The 18,105-nt window shown below is 43.8% G+C and overlaps 1 protein-coding gene across 5 annotated transcripts in view; it reads left to right on the top strand.

Moving 5' to 3' along the window:
- The window catches only part of RBM47 (RNA binding motif protein 47), a 176,899-nt gene that overhangs the window by 62,215 nt on the left and 96,579 nt on the right, over positions 1–18,105 (top strand). For all 5 annotated transcript variants that reach the window (XM_061164625.1, XM_061164621.1, XM_061164618.1 and 2 more), the window contains one exon: positions 9,635–9,720. Coding sequence is in view for 1 of the 5 variants with exons in the window: in XM_061164618.1 (XP_061020601.1) it covers positions 9,635–9,720 (86 nt within the window). In the remaining 4 variants the exon portion in view is untranslated. Of the gene's footprint in view, positions 1–9,634; positions 9,721–18,105 lie in introns of those variants that run through there.

Genomic DNA, 18,105 nt, shown 5'->3' with positions numbered 1-18,105 from the left:
GCCAGGCACAGTGCTAGGAGCTACGGAAAACACGTATGGACCATACAGGGCTCCTGCCTTGCATTAAAGCCACAGCACCCATGGTCGGAGACACCGCTAGCTTTTTGATCCGCCCCCCTGCCCACCGGCCTCCTTTTTTTTAATTTGCCTATTCCACTTTTTCTAGGTATTTTCCATGCTAGACAATTTTAATTCTGTTAGAATCAAATCAGCCCCCAGACGGACAATTGTGGTGTCTGGTATGTTGTCATACATACATACAGAGGACAGGAAATGATGACATAAGACACAAATGACTGGAACGGCTCTCAGATGGGAAGTTGTAGGTGGGACAGTGATGGGAGGAAGGAAGAAGGTTCAGTTGAATGAGCACTTAAGAGTAGAAGTGGGGACACGTGTTCCTTGGGCACACTTCTCGGTGGCAGGCATCGTGTTGGCTGCTGGGGCTATAGGAATGAATAAGGTGAGCACTCTGCGCCCTTGATGTGATGTGGTGTTTGCTGATATTCACTGTTCCTGTGTGAGCCTAGAGAAACCAGTCAACCTCTCTGAGCCTGTGTCCTTATCTTCAAAACTGGAGTCAGTTGTAACTAAAAGCTCCATTTCACCTTCAAAAGTCTGTGGTCCTAAAGAATTACTTAACAGCTTGCTGGTCAACCTTGTCCCTCACTCTAGGGTTCAAATAAAAGATAGTGGGGGCTTTTAAATATTTATATATAGTGTGTGTATTTATTTATTTTACTTTCTTAGTTGCAGCGCTCGGGGTCTTCGCTCTTTGTTGTGGCATGTAGGATATTTTCCTTGCAGCAAGTGGGATCTAGTTCCCTGACCAGGGATCGAACCCTGGGTCCCTGCATTGAGAGTGTAGAGTCTTAACCACAAGACCACCAGGGAAATCCAGAATATTTGCTTTTGTTGCAATAAGAGAGACTTGAGATAGGTCTGAGGAAGAACTTGTTGGTGTGTTGAAACATAGCACATTAGGCTTTGTTATCTCGGACTGACAAGTGTCAGGCTCTGTTTCAGGAGAGAAAGCCCCTTCTCTCAGGGAGCTCACATTTCTTTGGGGCAGAGAGATAACAAAAAGTGGTAAAAATGAATACACAGTGTAATTCCAGATAATAAAAAGTGCATCAAAGAAAAATAAAGAACTTCCTAGAGAGATGGAAATTCCTGTATCTTGGAAAGAAGAGAGTACAGGGCTGGTGATTGGAGGGCTATCTTCACAGAGTGATCTGGGAAGACTGCTTGGAGGAGGTGAGCCCAGTTGCGGGACGAGCCAGACAGGGAAGGCTGGGAACTGAGAAAGCCAGCACATTGGGGTGAGGAAGTGGTAGAGAGGCAGGGAAGGAAATAGAGTCAAGAAGGCTCAAGAAAGCCTACTGTACTAGAATATGGGTTTAGCAGTCGTTCTTTAGGAATGACTGTAACCTTGGTGTAGCTTAACTTAGTCCAGCCTGATATTACTGGATCTGGACTAGGTGCATTTTTAACATCTCGACAGTTGAAATATTCAGCATCTATTTCCATCTATATCTTTGTCTTTTCTTTATGTATTTCTTTGACAAAAGGTCTTGTATTCAGATGTGTTGCTTTCTAAAGAGAAAATATTATCTTTTGAGTTGATGCTTATGCCGTCTTTTCTTTTTTTAGTGTAACTTTTGAAAAGCTATGCTACTTGCTCCTCCCTCTCTTCCTTATTTTTTTAAACAAACATTTAATGTTTCATAAGACACTTAGATTCCCTGCCTGCCTGCCTGCTAAGTTGCTTCAGTCTCGTCCAACTCTTTGTGACCCTATCGACTAGCCCTTCAGGCTCCTCTGTCCTGGGATTCTCCAGGCAAAAATATTGGAATGGGTTGCCATGCCCTCTTTCAGGGGAATCTTCCCGACCCAGGGATCGTACCAGCATCTCTTCTGTCTCTTGCATTGGCAGGCAGGTTCTTTACCACTAGCGCCACCTGGGATGCCCACCAGTGTTAATAAAGACCAGTGTTTGGGTGGTATTTGCTGCCTTGTTGTTATTTTCTTTCTTCCTGCAAACATTATCTTGGGAATATTGAAAAGTATTCACAGATGGTGGAAATGAAACTTTCGGTTCTGTTTTCCTTGCACTCACCTTGAGACAGATGTTTGCTTCTGATATGCTGATAACCATATTACGAAAATGAAGTTTAAATTCAGTTAAAATGTCTCTTGAATTTGTTAGCCTCAAAAATATGTAGTTTGTGGCAACCCTATTTTCTTAGTTATTTAAAGGTCACCTGTGACACAAGCCCAGGATGGGCTTGTGCCTCTTGTATGCAAGCAGCCAGCATACCCACTGCCAGTCATCAAGGAGCATTTACAGCCAGGCTGGGCTTGCTACTCAGATAACTTAGTAACTGCCCACTTTTGTGCTTGGGAAATATTTATCAGAGCCACAAGAGGGCAGCTTGTCCAGTGAATCTAGGGGTAAAAAGCTCTGTTCTTTAGACAGAGGATGAAGTGCTGAACATCTCAAAATGTTTCTTGCATAAGGAAGAGTTTTTACATTCTTAGCCAGCTTCATCCATTCTAAGAGACAGTGTTTTTGGAAATTAAATGTTTTAAGGCAAGTTCTTTCACTCCTATCTATTTTCCCTTTTCTTTGAAATATGAGTATCCATTTCCCCTTGAGTCCCCAGTTCCCCCATCTTTCAGCCCTTTTATCCTTATTCAGTCTTTATTGAACTATAATTTGCATATAATAACATTCACACAGGTTTTAGTGCCACGTGGAATGCATGCAGGTGTGGAACCACTGCCCCAATCAAAATATAGGAACTTTCAGCTCTCTGGAAGGTTCTCCAGTGCCTCTTTGCAGTGGGTCTCCCTTTGCAGGTCGCACATCCCCTTGGATCATTAATCTTATGTATATATATATGTGTGTATGTGTGTATATATTTATACCGGAGACAAAGCGTTTTATAAACGGAAGGTCATGCTCGTGCACTTTAGGTCCTTTCTGAAAGGCTGTGTGACGGCTCTGGAGGGATTAAGGAGATTGGAGGCAGCTCCTTTTCAAGGCGATTATGTAAGTTTTTACTCTTTGTGGTTGTAGGTGGTGGTTTTAATCTGCCTCGTATTCACTGAGTGGGAGGATTATCCTTAACTGCACAGTCAATAATTATCCATTTGTCCTTTAAAGTTTATTTCTGCTCTCATAATAGTTGATTTAATAATAATGCATTTCTGGCACTTTACTTACTTGTATTAATGAGCTCAAGGAATCTGAAGGCGGTCCCATTATTACCCATGTTCAGATGAGGATACTGAGGTACAGTCACGTGTGACCTTGACAGATAAAAAGGACGAGAGTTAGTTTCTTGGTGTGAAATGTAAGATAAATGAAATTAAAAGCTTCCTAGGAAATGTGTGTTATCAATCAAAGTAGTACCCTTAGAAACTTAGTGCTTCTCTTGATGCACGTGATGTTCTTGGACAGTGTCACCCGTGGCCGTGGTTGAACACCATGACAGTTTCCGTTCTGCATCCCTGACCTTGACCGCCTAGCATCCTGTGTCTGTTTCCCTGGTTCCTGCCTTCATCTTCTCCTTTTGGGTCACCCTGCCTTTAGTCCCCTGCATTGTGGTCAGGGTGATCTTTCCAACAAGCAGTCCTGGTCATGCCACCTTCCTGATTAAAATTCTCCAGTGGTTCACTGTGCAATAAAATGTGAGCCCCCCGCCTTGTTCAGCCGCGAATCCTGCTGCTCCCTCCACTGCCCACCCTCATCCAGCTAGTCTTCATTCTCCAAAGAGCCTGTACTTTCTCATGTCCCGCACACAGGAACTGACTGTTTCTTCTCTCTGGAAAATGTGCTCGCTTCATCTGTCATCCTGTCTGACAGTTCAGTTCAGTTCAGTCGCTCAGTCATGTCCGACTCTTTGCAACCCCATGAACTGCAGCATGCCAGGCCTCCCTGTCCCTCACCAATTCCCAGACTTTACTCAAACTTATCTCCATTGAGTCGGTGATGCCATCCAACCATCTCATCCTCTGTTGTTCCCTTCTCCTCCCACCTTCAATCTTTCCCAGCATCAGGGTCTTATCCAATGAGTCAGCTCTTCAAATCAGGTGGCCAAAGTATTGGAGTTTCAGCTTCAACATCAGTCCTTCCAATGAATATTCAGGGCTGATTTCCTTCAGAATGGACTGGTTGGATCTCCTTGCAGTCCAATGGAATCTCAAGAGTCTTCTGCAATACCACAGCCTGTGGAAAATTCTAAAAGAGATGGGAATACCAGACTACCTGACCTGTCTCTTGAGAAATCTGTATGCAGGTCGGGAAGCAACAGTTAGAACTGGACATGGAACAACAGACTGGTTCCAAATAGGAAAAGGAGTACTTCAAGGCTGTATATTGTCACCCTGCTTATTTAACTTATATGCAGAGTACATCATGAGAAACGCTGGGCTGGATGAAGCACAAGCTGGAATAAGATTGCCGGGAGAAATATCAATAACCTCAGATATGCAGATGACACCACCCTTATGGCAGAAAGTGAAGAAGAACTAAAGAGTCTCTCGATGAAAGTGAAAGAGGAGAGTGAAAAAGTTGGCTTAAAGCTCAACATTCAAAATACTAAGATCATGGCATCTGGTCCCATCACTTCATGGCAAATTGATGGGGAAACAGTGGAAACAGTGGCTGACTTTATTTTTTTGGGTTCCAAAATCACTGAAGATGGTAATTGCAGCCATGAAATTAAAAGACGCTTACTCCTTGGAAGGAAAGTTATAACCAACCTAGACAGCATATTAAAAAGCAGAGACATTACTTTGCCAACAAAGGTCCGTCTAGTCAAGGCTATGGTTTTTCCAGTAGTCATGTATGGATGTGAGAGTTGGACTATAAAGAAGGCTGAGCACTGAAGAATTGATGCTTTTGAACTGTGGTGTTGGGGAAGACTCTTGAGAGTCCGTTGGACTGCAGCAAACCCAACCAGTCCATCCTGAAGGAGATCAGTTCTGGGTGTTCATTGAAAGGACTTATGCTGAAGCTGAAACTCCAATACTTTGGCCACCTGATGTGAAGCGCTGACTCATTGGAAAAGACCCTGATGCTGGGAAAGATTAAGGGCAGGAGGAGAAGGGGACGATAGAAGATGAGATGGTTGGATGACATCACCGACTCAATGGAGATGAGTTTGAGTAAAGTCTGGGAGTTGGTGATGGAAAGGGAGGCCTGGAGTGCTGTGGTCCATAGGGTCGCTAAGAGTCGGACACAACTGAGTGATTGAACTGAACTGACTAGATGGACTTCTCAAGAGGCAGGTCAGGTGGTCTGGTATTCCCATCTCTTGAAGAATTTTCCAGTTTATTGTGATCCACACAGTCAAAGGCTTTGGCATAGTCAATAAAGCAGAAATAGATGTTTTTCCAGAACTCTCTTGCTTTTTCGATGATCCAGCAGATGTTGGCAATTTGATCTCTGGTTCCTCTGCCTTTTCTAAATCCAGCTTGAACATCTGGAAGTTCACGGTTCACATGTTGTTGAAGCCTGGCTTGGAGAATTTTGAGCATTACTTTACTAGCATGTGAGATGAGTGCAATTGTGCGGTAGTTTGAGCATTCTTTGGCATTGCCTTTCTTTGGGTTTGGAATGAAAACTGACTTTTTCTAGTCCTGTGGCCACTGATGAGTTTTCCAAATTTTCTGGCATATTAAATGCAGCACTTTCACGGCATCATCTTTTAGGATTTGAAATAACTCAACTGGAATTCCATCACCTCCACTAGTTTTGTTCATAGTGATGCTTCCTAAGGCCCACTTGACTTCACATTCCAGGATGTCTGGCTCTAGGTGAGTGATCACATCATCGTGGTTATCTGGGTCGTGAAGATCTTTTTTGTACAGTTCTTCTGTGTATTCTTGCCACCTCTTCTTAATACCTTCTGCTTCTGTTAGGTCCATACCATTTCTGTCCTTTATTGAGCCCATCTTTGCATGAAATGTTCCCTTTGTGTCTCTCATTTTCTTGAAGACATCTCTAGTCTTTCCCATTCTATTGTTTTCCTCTATTTCTTTGCACTGATCACTGAGGAAGGCTTTCTTATCTCTCCTTGCTATTCTTTGGAACTCTGCACTCAGATGAGTATGTCTTTCCTTTTCTCCTTTGTCTTTAGCTTCTCTTCTTTTCACAGCCATTTGTAAGGCCTCCTCAGACAGCCATTTTGCTTTGTCAGACAGCCTGTCTGACAAGCAGACTGTTATTCATCCTCCAGAACTTGGCTCACGTCTTCCTGGATCAGCTCTGGCGGACGTTGAGAGTCATCCTTTCACTTTCCACTGCCCCTTGTGTCGTGCCGCTGGTGTCCCATTATTTCATGACTGTCTTGTTCCTTGTCTATGGTTTGCTAATCTGCGGCGCCTTGGAAGGCAGCACCTTTGTCTTTTCAACTTGGCATTTCTTGCCTAGCTCAGTACCTGGGCTCCCTGTCCCAGACCACCGCATACCATGCAGACAAAGAAGACACCTTATATTAGTCAACACTGATAAGCCCAGTGTCTTGGTATCAGATCTATCCTGTAGTAGGTGTTCAATTAATATTTGTTGCAAGATGAATAGTGGGTGCTTTTAAGTATCTGATTGCATGATGTAACCCAGGGGTTGCCACTGAAAGGCCCGTGATATAATCAATCTGTGGACATACTTTGTGTGGCCACCGAGTATTTTTAAAAGTTTTATTTTATTTCATTTTTATTTTTTCGTTTATTTTTATTAGTTGGAAGCTAATTACTTTACAATATTGTAGTGGTTTTTGTCATACATTGACATGAATTAGCCATGGAGTTACATGTATTCCCCATCCCGATCCCCCCTCCCACCTCCTTCTCTACCTGATCCCTCTGGGTCTTCCCAGTGCACCAGGTCCAAGCACTTGTCTCATGTAAAAATTTTAAAATTTGACACCTCTCCTGTTATTTTGCTCTTGGTCAGCTTCCTCATTTATTATCTGCCTGGTCCTGGAACATATAGTTGGGGGTACGGAGAGATGGGTAGTGGTTTAGATCACTAGGGCTACAATAAAAAAATACCATAGACTGGACTTTAACAAGAGGGATTTATTTTCTCACAGTCCTGGAAGCTGGAAGTCCAGGATCAAGTTGTTGGCATGTTTGGTTTCTGTTGTGGCTTCTGTCCTTGGCTTGCAGATGACCACCTTCTCGTTGTGTCCTCACATGGTCTCCCCTTGGTCTGAATGTGAATGTGTCCTAATCTCTTGTAAGGACACCAGTCAGACTGGGTTGTGTGTGTGTTAGTGGCTCAGGCGTGTCCGACTCTGTGTGACCCCATGGACTGTAGTCCGCCAGGCCCCTCTGTCCATGGGATTCTCCAGGCAAAAATACTGGAGTGGGTTGCCATGCCCTCCTCTAGGGGATCTTTCTGACCCAGGGATCAAACCTTATGTCTCTTGTGTCTTGGGCATTGGCATGCAGGTTCTTTCCCACTAGCACCACCTAAATAGAAGCTAAGAATGACTCTAGGCACTATACTATAACTATAATACTATGACAGGGTTCAGTCTCCTTTTTGCGACACCATAAACTGTAGCCTGCTGGGCTCCTCTGTCCATGGGATTTCTCAGGCAAGAATACTGGAGTGGGTTGCCACTTTCTACACCAGGGTGTCTTCCTGACTCAGGGATTGAACCCACATCTCCTTTGTCTCTTGCACTGTCCGCAGATTCTTTAGCCGCTGAGCCATTAAGCAACTTTAGGGCCCACCCATATGACCTCTTTTCACCTTAATTACCTTCTCAAAAGGCATCTCTAGATACTGTCACATTCTGAGGTGCTGAGGTGGGGATGATGTCAGCACTTCAACATGTGAATTTGGGAAGGACACTGTTGATCTTAAAATAGGCAAGAACGTGAACATTCAGTTGCTGTGGTCTCCGCCTTGTGGCTGATGAGTGTTGCAGAACTCCGGAGCCTTCCGGGAGAGCAGTTTGCTCACTGAGGCAGAATCTGGATAGACAGAGCATGCACCTGCCCTAACACCTAATCTCTGCTCTGATCACTGTCATCTGGGGATCATATTCATGTTTCTTAAACAACTGACATTTAGGTAAAATGCCAGGTAGAACTTAGGTGCTTTTCAGTTTGGTAATACACACCTTTTCATTCTGTTCACTCCAAAAGCCGACGTGCAGACTGCAAACTGTCTTTGCCAAGGGTTGGGTGGACAGTTGGGAAAAGCTCTGTAATGACATGGCACCGCCTCCGTTTGCTGTGAGCAAACAGCCGGATCCTTTATTACCCTTGAAACCTGCACTCGTGACACAAGTTGGGCTCAGAAGCAAGTCAGATGCCAGCTTTCTGGGTCAAAGTTCCTTCAAGCACTATATGTTAATCAAAAGCTCAACCTTGGTTAATGAGGCCATTGAGTTGGGAAGAACTTTGGAACAAACGATTACCTATTTCAACTAGAGGAGTTAGCAGAACTCAGTATTTTGTTTCCCAGAGGTAGGTTGCAGACTTAAGGTCTTTCTTGGAAAGGGAGGGAGAGAGAGTCCTGTGCGATTTCATTAATTCTTGGTGGACTAGTCGCGTGATGAAGTCCGGGGTACAGAGCCTAGTTAATCAAATGCGTTTACGTAAAGATGAAGCTGAATACTTAAGGAACATTGTTCATATATGGGCAGAAAAGCCAGCTGCAAAGGGCTTCCGTTAAAGAAATATTTTGAAACGCTAACAGCTCACAGACTTCAAACTATCATGAGTGTTTGGTGATTTACCCTAAAAGATCACACTTAATGTGCCCCCGCAGAAAGAAATTTAAAGGAATATAATAATCATAGCTGCTCTCCATTGAATGGTTTCTCTCACGGGGCCCTAAGGGCTTCATAGCCCTTCATAGCCCTGTTGTCTTGTTTGTTGTCAGCGTCCCTAACAGGTGGAAAGCAGGCTTATATTGGATGAGAAAAAGAAGGATCAGAGAGGTTGAGTAAAAGGTCCAAAGTCTCCAAGCTAGCAAGCAGTAGAGCAGAGTTTGAACACCTAGGAAATCCATGAGCTCCCCCTCCCAGTTGCACCACCTCTTTATGTGTTTTCCTCTTCTCTCCTTGTCAGAGTTGAGATGTTTTTTCACTTGAATATCCTCTGTGCAGGCATCTTTATCTCTCCCAGCCGTGTCTGCCTCTTTGCAGCCCCATGGACAGTACCCCGCCACGCTCCTCTGTCCGTGGGATTCTCCAGGCAAGAATACTGGAGTGGGTTGCCCTGCCCTCTGCCAGGGGATCTTCCCCACCCAGGGATCGAACCTGCATCCCTTGCGTCTCCTGTATTGGCAGGCAGGTTCCTTACCACTGCACCACCTGGGAAGCCCTGAATATACTTTAGTTAATAGCAACCCGAATCGCCTTGTGGAATTGGCAGAAGGACATGACCTATTTTCTCCATGTTTGTAAGCCAGTGCGGATCTCCATAACCATACTGACTGGTTATGTAGCTTTCCCCGTAATCAGTGCACACACAAAAGGTGTGCTGTGATCCAAGCACCACATTTCTTCTCTTTCCCACCTCCCCTCCGTCCACTTAGCCGTCATCAAGCGCACGGTCCTCGTTAGCCATCTCTGGGTTAACAGTGTTATCTTTTCCATTTCAGAGTTCGGGTAACAGAGGCATCAGGACACCTTGTGTCGGGTCCCCTGGCAGTGAGCAGCCACTCCTGGGCTCGCCGAGGAGGTTTAGGTAAGTCATCTGACTCCGTCTTCCCTTCAAACAAGCATCACCGAGCGTTGGAGAAAAGTAGGTGAACATTGCCTAGCGACACCAAACATTAACCCTCTCTCTCTATCATTATTTATGTACTTTAAAGGTTATTCCGTTCATCTTTGGCTGCGCTGGGTCTTCGTTGCCGTGTGGGCTTTCTCTAGTTGTGGCAAGTCAGGGCTGCTGTCTAGTTGGGCTGCGTGGGTTTCTCACTGCAGTCGCTTCTCTTGCAGCGGATCACGGGCTCTAGGGCGAGCGGGCTCTAGAGCACCGGCTCAGTAGTTGTGTGTGGGCTTAGTTGCTCTGTGGCATGTGGGATCCTCCTGGATCAGGGATTGGACCCACATCTCCCGCACTGACAGGCAGATTCTTTACCACTGAGCCACCAGGGAAGCCCTTCTCTCTCATTTTTTAACCAACACTGATTGTTTTTTGCTTCTGGACTTTTGCTTAATTTACTAGGCCAGAGTGTCCTATATGTTTACAAGTATCGTTGGCTCAAGAGGATTCCCACAGTAAAAAGAATGACCAAGGCTATATGTGAATGACTTTGCTTGAAGTCTTTTCATACTGAGTTTCTCCTGTAGTTCACTGCATTTCATAACTCTAAAAATACATTTCCTCTCATAATTTAACATGTCTAAAGTGGGGATCGATGGACATGAGTTTGAGTAAACTCCAGGAGTTGGTGATGGACAGGGAGGCCTGGCGTGCTGCGATTCATGGGGTTGCAAAGAGTCAGACACGACTGAGCGACTGAACTGAACTGAACTGAAAGTGGGGGTGCGTGTTTCAGAGATTCTGATTTGGTGAAATACAGCATTCTTCTAATAACCCCCAGATGACTAGCATTAAGTGTTCTCTGTGTCCTATTTTTCACAAAGCGCAAACGCCTTTAGAAACTAGTATCTTTGTTACTCCATATGATGAGACGAGTAGCCCGTGGGCCTCCTTAGCAGTGGTGCCGGCTTTCAGAACAGCCCACGTGACCTCATGGAGCAGTCAATTAGATAGCAGATCCTAGAACCAGATACTCTCTTATCCAACACCTGCTTCCTCTCCAGTGCTTGGCATCGTGGCGTTTACAAGTTAAGGTGGTCTATTTTGGAATATTTCGCCCCAGAATGATTTGTCACGATGATTTATGTGTGCATGAGTGCTTATGCTAAGTCACTTCAGTTGTGTCCGACTCTGCAACCCCATGGACTGTAGCCCGCCAGGCTCCTCTGTCCATAGGGATTCTCCAGGCAAGAATACTGAAGTGGGTTGCCATTTCCTTCTTCACATTTATGTGTGAATGAGTCCAAATTCACATTCATGTTAAATGCATGGGTAAATAGCATCTTTGTAGAGTATAATGCCACAGTATGGACTGGATTCTCCAAATCACATGGATCTGATTTATATAGGCTTTAATGTTTTCAGAACCTCTATATTGTAGGGAACCATATGTGATAGTACTTTAACCCTAAAGTCAGTGGGTGAATCAGTTAACCACGGCTTTCCCTAGCACAGTGCCAGGCTCTGTGCTAGATGCTGGGTAATTAAGACAGAAAAGATTGGTTTTCTACCCCCAGGAACCTGGTCTAGTAGTCAAAAAGAAAGTGAAAGTGAAAGTCATGTCTGATTCTCCAGGCCAGAATACTGGAGTGGGTAACCATTCCCTTCTCCAGGGGATCTTCCCGACCTCGGGATCTAACCCAGGTCTCCCACATTGCAGGCAGATTCTTTACCATCTGAGCCACCAGGGATAGTCAAGGCAGACATTAAATAATGAAAGAGTTGTGAGTGGGCTGAAGAAGAATTATAAGGAATTAAGAGAGGACCTACTTTGAAAGTTAGTGAAAGGAGTGACCGTCAGGGAAGGTTTCTTGGAATTTCAGTGCTGTTTTAACTAAGACCCAAAGAAGGAATGGTTTACTTGGCATGGGAGACTGGGGGCGGGCAGTAGCAACTTGTCAAATGAGGAGTATCTGGAGGGTTTCAAAATGGGCCAGTGAGCATCAGGTTCAAGGAACAAGTATGAACCTAATGAGGAAAGAAGTAAAGGAAGGTGTCTTCAGATGAACAGATGTCAAATTCTGGAAGAATCTTTTGACTTCGTCAAATGTCTGTAAGAATGTCTTTAAAAGACCTTTAAGAGACTTTTTTGGTTTTGTGGTTCGACTTATATTTTTCCTTTCCGATTAGCATCATTTCCTAGAGCTGGATTCCAGGTTCTATTTTCCTACCAATCTTTTGAATTCTTCTCAGATCTGTGTTCTTAACTTCCCTCATCTACCCCTCACAGAGAGTGATCAGCTTCTAGTGAGGGATTGTTTTCTTGAACAAATGTGTCCACTTTTCTTTTTCTTTGTTTACTTAATGGCATCAGGGAGGGGTGATTACTGGTAATGGAATATATAATTCCTCCATCGAAAAGCCAGATTTAAGGGGAAAAAAAAAAAGATGGGCTCCCACTGCAGCAGGGGGGCAGGTTTGATCCTGGGTTGGGATTCCACATTTCCACATGTTGTGTGACATGACCCAAAAAAAAAAATATATATATATATATATATATGGTTTAACTAGAATGGACAGAGGTCAGCTACTGATCCTACTTCCATTTTGGACCATTATGAGATTCTCAGATATCAAATCTTCATGCTCTATGTTGACGTTTTCTATCCAGAGTACTGCTGAGCAGCTGAGTAACTTAATTGACAGATTTAGAAATTCACACCTGTGCATTTAGACATGTGCACATACCACACACCACACGGAGCCCCAGTTCCATTGAATTGACCAAACTTGCTAGTTTCTTAGTCGTGAATGAATTTGATGTCATTTTTGAGAGATCTATTGAGTGTAGGGGCTGACCAGGGCTAGATATATCTTTTTAACAGAACTTCTAATTTTATTTTTCAAGATTTTTCTACCTCAGTTTGAGTTAAGATTGATCAGTTTTCCCCATTCAGAAAGAAAGGGAATCACTGGCTCAGAAAGAAAGGGAATCACTGGCCATGATTGATATATATAAATTTGAACTTGTAGTATGAACTTTTGGTGACCTCTTTGGCCAGTCCTCTTAAAAAGTTGACATCTAGGTCATTATCTGATTTTTCTCAAGTCACAGGAAGTCTATGCACCTCCATCAAGATAGGACATCAGGTGGTGGACATTCCTAGGAAGGGCAAAGGAGGAAAATCGCAGAATTTCTGGTGGCCTTTAAGTAAAACAGTGAAACATTTTGAGTGCTGACCTTTCCTAGTCATCATAGCCTAGATTTCCATTCCAAGTAAGTTAATAAATTCTGGAGTGGATATTGTTTAACCTGTAAGCTGAAGATGCAAGTTGCTTTTGAAAAGGAGGAAAATGTTAACAGTGTAATATACTGTTTTCTTTGCTAAAATGACTCTTCATGTTCCTTTAACTGTAGATTTCATTTGATGAAATCACAAATTTCTTAGAAGCAATTTTCCTCAAATCCCTAAAAATTACCAGAAGGTCTACCTTCTGGAAAATGATCTTGCCATCATTTTGTTTTAAGAAGGCATGCTATAACTCAAGTAGGACTTAGGCTCCTTACAGTCACCTAACTCATGTCGTCCCTATGAAGGAAAGTTGCTAAAGAAAAGGTACACAAAAGATCAAGCAAGTGAGTTGAAACAAATTCTCTTTCATTTGCTCAACTACAAATGGGGACCTTCACAGAATGACCCCAGGCTGCTGAAGTCAGTCTCCAAAGGCAAGTTCTAATTGTGACTTTTATGCTTCTTCTGAAAATAGATGTTTTTTTCCCATCACACGTTACTTCTTTGTATTTACTTTGTACCATATAACTTACTACTGTAGAGAAGGGGGGAAAGGCCCATAATTTAATTTGATTCAGGTTAATAAACTTAAAAGTACTCCATAATGAAAGATGCTGGGGCAGGAGTGTGAGGAATACGAAGATGGTTCAGACATGGCCCTTGCCCCAGGAGAGTTTCAGGAGGAAAGCCAAGCCGTTTAGTGATGCTGTGCTGTGTTTAGTTGCACAATCATGTCTTGACTCTTTGCAACTCCAGGGACTGTAGCCCGTCAGGCTCCTCTGTCCATAGGGATTCTCCAGGCAGGAATAGTGGCGTGGGTTGCCAGGCCCTCCTCCAGGGGATCTTCCCAACCCAGGGATTGAACCCAGGTCTCACACATTGCAGGCAGATTCTTTACCATCTGAGCCACCAGGGAAGCCCAAGAATATTGGAGTGGGTAGCCTATCCCTTCTTCAAGACAGCTTCCCAACCAAGGAATCAAACCGGGGTCTCCAGCATTGCAGGCAGAATCTTTACCAGCTGAACTACCAGGGAAGACCATTTAGTTATGAGAAAATGTTAATAAAGCAGGAATGAATCAAGTAACAAACAATGTCATAACTCATATATTTAATGTATTTTTGAAAATGCGGTACAAGTTAATGAGTCTCTTTTCTCATCTATATCCAGATTTACCAGAGAACAAATTTACCACTTTCTTGTCTAGACCTCTTGTCTCCTTTTGTCTGATATCTGATCCAGTTTTATAATAAAAGTGCTAATTCAGGTATGGGCTGGCTGGTGTTGAGAATTTATGCAAAAGTAACTTTTTCTGTAGCCAAAGTCCTTTGCTATTTATAAAGACCAGTGGTGACATATGCCAAAGAAATTCCCAAGACTTGGTATCAAAGCAGTTACGCCCAACTCACACTTAGCTTGTTGTGGATATAATCAACCAGTGTCTTCATGACATGTCATTCCTGTAATTAAGATGATCCTGAGGTGTGTTTTCTGGACCCAAATCAACATACGTTAGGAAAAACTGGTTTTCTTAAGGAAAAACTGGGTTTCATGGGGAGTTTGTGGCTAATCCCAAACTGATAATTTCTCTTATTAAAATTATTTCATCACCTGGACAAAAGTTTCACAGAGCCAGTAGTTCCTTTGGCAACCTGCTTGATGACTTGCTATTTGCAAAACAAGGTAACCCATTTTCAAAAATGAAAAGGTGGTGAAGTGGATGTAGGCCATGATTCAACCAATAACATCATGGCGGATGTTTGCCTACAAAAGGAGGACTGTCTTCCTAAAAGGAAGAGGTTTGTTCCCATCATGGACGAAGAAAAAAAAAGCTATGGGCATCAACAGGATGTGTGTCTTTTGGCAGAATGACGATCAATGATGGCATTATGCTCTGTAGGAGGGTATTGGTATGGTGGAAAGCAAAGAGAACATTTCACGGTTATGAGGCTGACATCTGTGGCTAACGTCAGCATTGGGCCTTTAGGCAAATTTCATGGGCAACACTCAAATGTCAATGCCGAAGTTTCCAAGAACAATGTCTTCATACCCATCATTAGACAAGCATCAGAATTATGCTGAGTAGGGGCGGGGGCTGATGTTCAGGCAGTTTACCCCCAGGTGTTAGCAGTTGGGTGCAGGTGCAGCGGGGACAGATGGAGGCAGAAGATCTGACGTTCACTTCAACCAGGTTCGCAGGTGTCTGTGCTGCCCAGAAATAACAGTAACAAGAGCTACATTGCTTTCATCAAGAATGACCCACGTTCTGTGCCTGCAAAATAAGTGACATCATTTTGAAACTAAAACTAGCATCTGCAACATATAAGAGACAGCTTAAGCAAAGAACGAAGTAGTTATTGAAGAGTCAGGGATGAAGGGAGCTGAATCCAGTCTGGGCCTTTATTTAAATCTTAATTTCTTCAGTTCAGTTGCTCAGTCGTGTCCGACTCTTTGCGACCCCATGAATCGCAGCACGCCAGGCCTCCCTGTCCATCACCAACTCCCGAAGTTTACTCAAACTCATGTCCATCAAGTCGGTGATGCCATCCAGCCATCTCATCCTCTGTCATCCCTTTCTCCTCCTGCCCCCAATCCCTCCCAGCATCAGGGTCTTTTCCAATGAGTCAACTCTTCGCATGACATGGCCAAAGTATTGGAGTTTCGGCTTCAGCATCAGTCCTTCCAATGAACACCCAGGACTGATCTCCTTTAGGGTGGACTGGTTGGATCTCCTTGCAGTCCAAGGGACTCTCAAGAGTCTTCTCCAACACCACAGTTCAAAAGCATCAATTCTTCTGTGCTCAGCTTTCTTCACAGTCCAACTCTCACATCCATACATGACTATTGGAAAAACCATAGCCTTGACCAGACGAATCTTTGTTGGCAAAGTAATGTCTCTGCTTTTTAATATGCTGTCTAGGTTGGTCATAACTTTCCTTCCAAGGAGTAAGCATCTTTTAATTTCATGGCTGCAATCACCATTTGCAGTGATTTTGAAACCCCAAAAAATAAAGTCTGACACTGTTTCCACTGTTTCCCCACCTATTTGCCATGAAGTGATGGGACCAGATGCCATGATCTTAGTTTTCTGAATGTTGAGCTTTAAGCCAACTTTTTCACTCACCTCTTTCACTTTCATCAAGAGGCTTTAATTTCTACTTAACTTGTTAGTACCTGCTAATTTTTGGCAATCTCCTTCTGTGCAGTCGCCAGTGATTCTTAGAATCAAAAAATATTGGCGTTAGAAGGAACCCAGAGGTGATGATGAAAATAAATGATAAATAATGGCAATAATGATAATATTTATTGAGTGCTTACTCTGTGCCAGGCACCAAAGAAGTCTTTTAATGGTATTATCTCTTTTACCTGTATCAAAGTGAAAATGTTAGTCACTCAGTTGTGTCCGACTCTTTGTGACCCCATGGACTATTTCCTGCTAGTCTCCTCTTGTCCGTGGAATTTTCCAGGCAAGAATACTGGCATGGGCTGCCATTCCCTTCTCCAGGGGATCTTCCTGACTCAGGGATTGAACCCAGGTCCCCTGCATTGCAGGCAGATTCTTTACCATCTGAGCTACCAGGGAAGCCTTTTACCTGTATGGCCTCAGTTAATTTCTACAATAATCCCATAAAGGCATTAAGATTCCTATTTGGCAGCTAAGGAAACTGAGGTATGAAACAGAATGTGTAACTTGCACAAGGTCACAGAGTTTTAGTGAGTGTGCAGCAAAGCTGGCACGCTCACCGAGGTCCATCTGAGGCCAGCGTCTACACTGTTTAACCCAGCAGCCCCTCAGAAGGCAAGGGATCCTCAGAGAAAGGCGTGTTTCATTGGCCAGAGTTCATTGACTAGCCACAGTCCCCAGGAGTTCAGTCACACTTGGTTCAGTGAAAAATGATGAAAGGGTGTATTGAAAATGACAGATCGTATGCTCTGAAAATAGAAGCTATGTATAGTTTAATATGCAAATTAAAAAGTGTCGTGGTGGGTTCTCTTTTGGCCTCTAGTCCCCCTTCACTAAGGAACTGGCTGCAGCTTTTCCCCAGTGTGGCTAAGAACACAGTCTTTCAGGTCTGAATCACTCGCTGCCCCCAGACCCTTTGAACTGTTTCAGCCCTGGGATATCTGCCAATGCTTCAGGCTTCAGTCATCTTGAGAACTTAAAAAAAAAAACAAAAACCAGTGCATAGGCCCTGCTTACTGAGACCCTGATGTCATTGGTCTGAGGAGGAACCCAACCATCAATATTTTTTGAAAACGCCAGGATTGAGTCTCGTGTAGGTCCCATGTGGAGAACCACTGGTTTACACTTTTGCCTTTTAACCTGGTGAAGGACTTTTTCTGGAAAACATAATTTGTGATCTCTAGCAGCTGTTTTTGTTTTTTTTTGTTGTTGTTGTTGTTTGTTTTCCATGTGGTCTGTGAAGATGGTTTGGGCCTTGAAAACCTTTGGGTCTTAGGAAGACACTATCACTGCTTGGAGGCGTGCTGTCTGAGGCTGGATCCCCTGTTTACACCACCCCATGACATATCCTGGGAACCACATCTACACATCCTCCCTACAACACTGCTGAGAACATACACTTTAATTACTTTACACCTAAAGTCTTACAGATTACAATGGACTCTATGCTATTGACGGCGTAATGATCAAGGAAACCTTATTGTCTTGACAACTGCCGCTGTCTATGTGTGTTCACCAAAATGCACAGAGCTGCTGCTGAGTCGCTTCAGTCGTGTCCGACTCTGTGCGACCCCATAGACGGCAGCCCACCAGGCTCCCCTGTCCCCGGGATTCTCCAGGCAAGAACACTGGAGTGGGTTGCCATTTCCTTCTCCAATGCATGAAAGTGAAAAGTGAAAGTGAAGTCGCTCAGTCGTGTCTGACTCTTAGCGACCCCATGGACTGCAGCCCACCAGGCTCCTCCGTCCATGGGATTTTCCAGGCAAGAGTACCGGAGTAGGTTGCCATTGCCTTCTCCGAAATGCACAGAGACATGTATATAAACAGTTTAGCTCCATTTTAGGTCTAGAGAAGGTCTCGAAAATGTTATCTGTCCTTTAATTAGAC

This window comes from Dama dama, chromosome 17, assembly GCF_033118175.1.
Source record: "Dama dama isolate Ldn47 chromosome 17, ASM3311817v1, whole genome shotgun sequence".
Taxonomy (NCBI): domain Eukaryota; kingdom Metazoa; phylum Chordata; class Mammalia; order Artiodactyla; family Cervidae; genus Dama; species Dama dama.
This window is presented reverse-complemented; position numbering and strand designations above follow the sequence as displayed.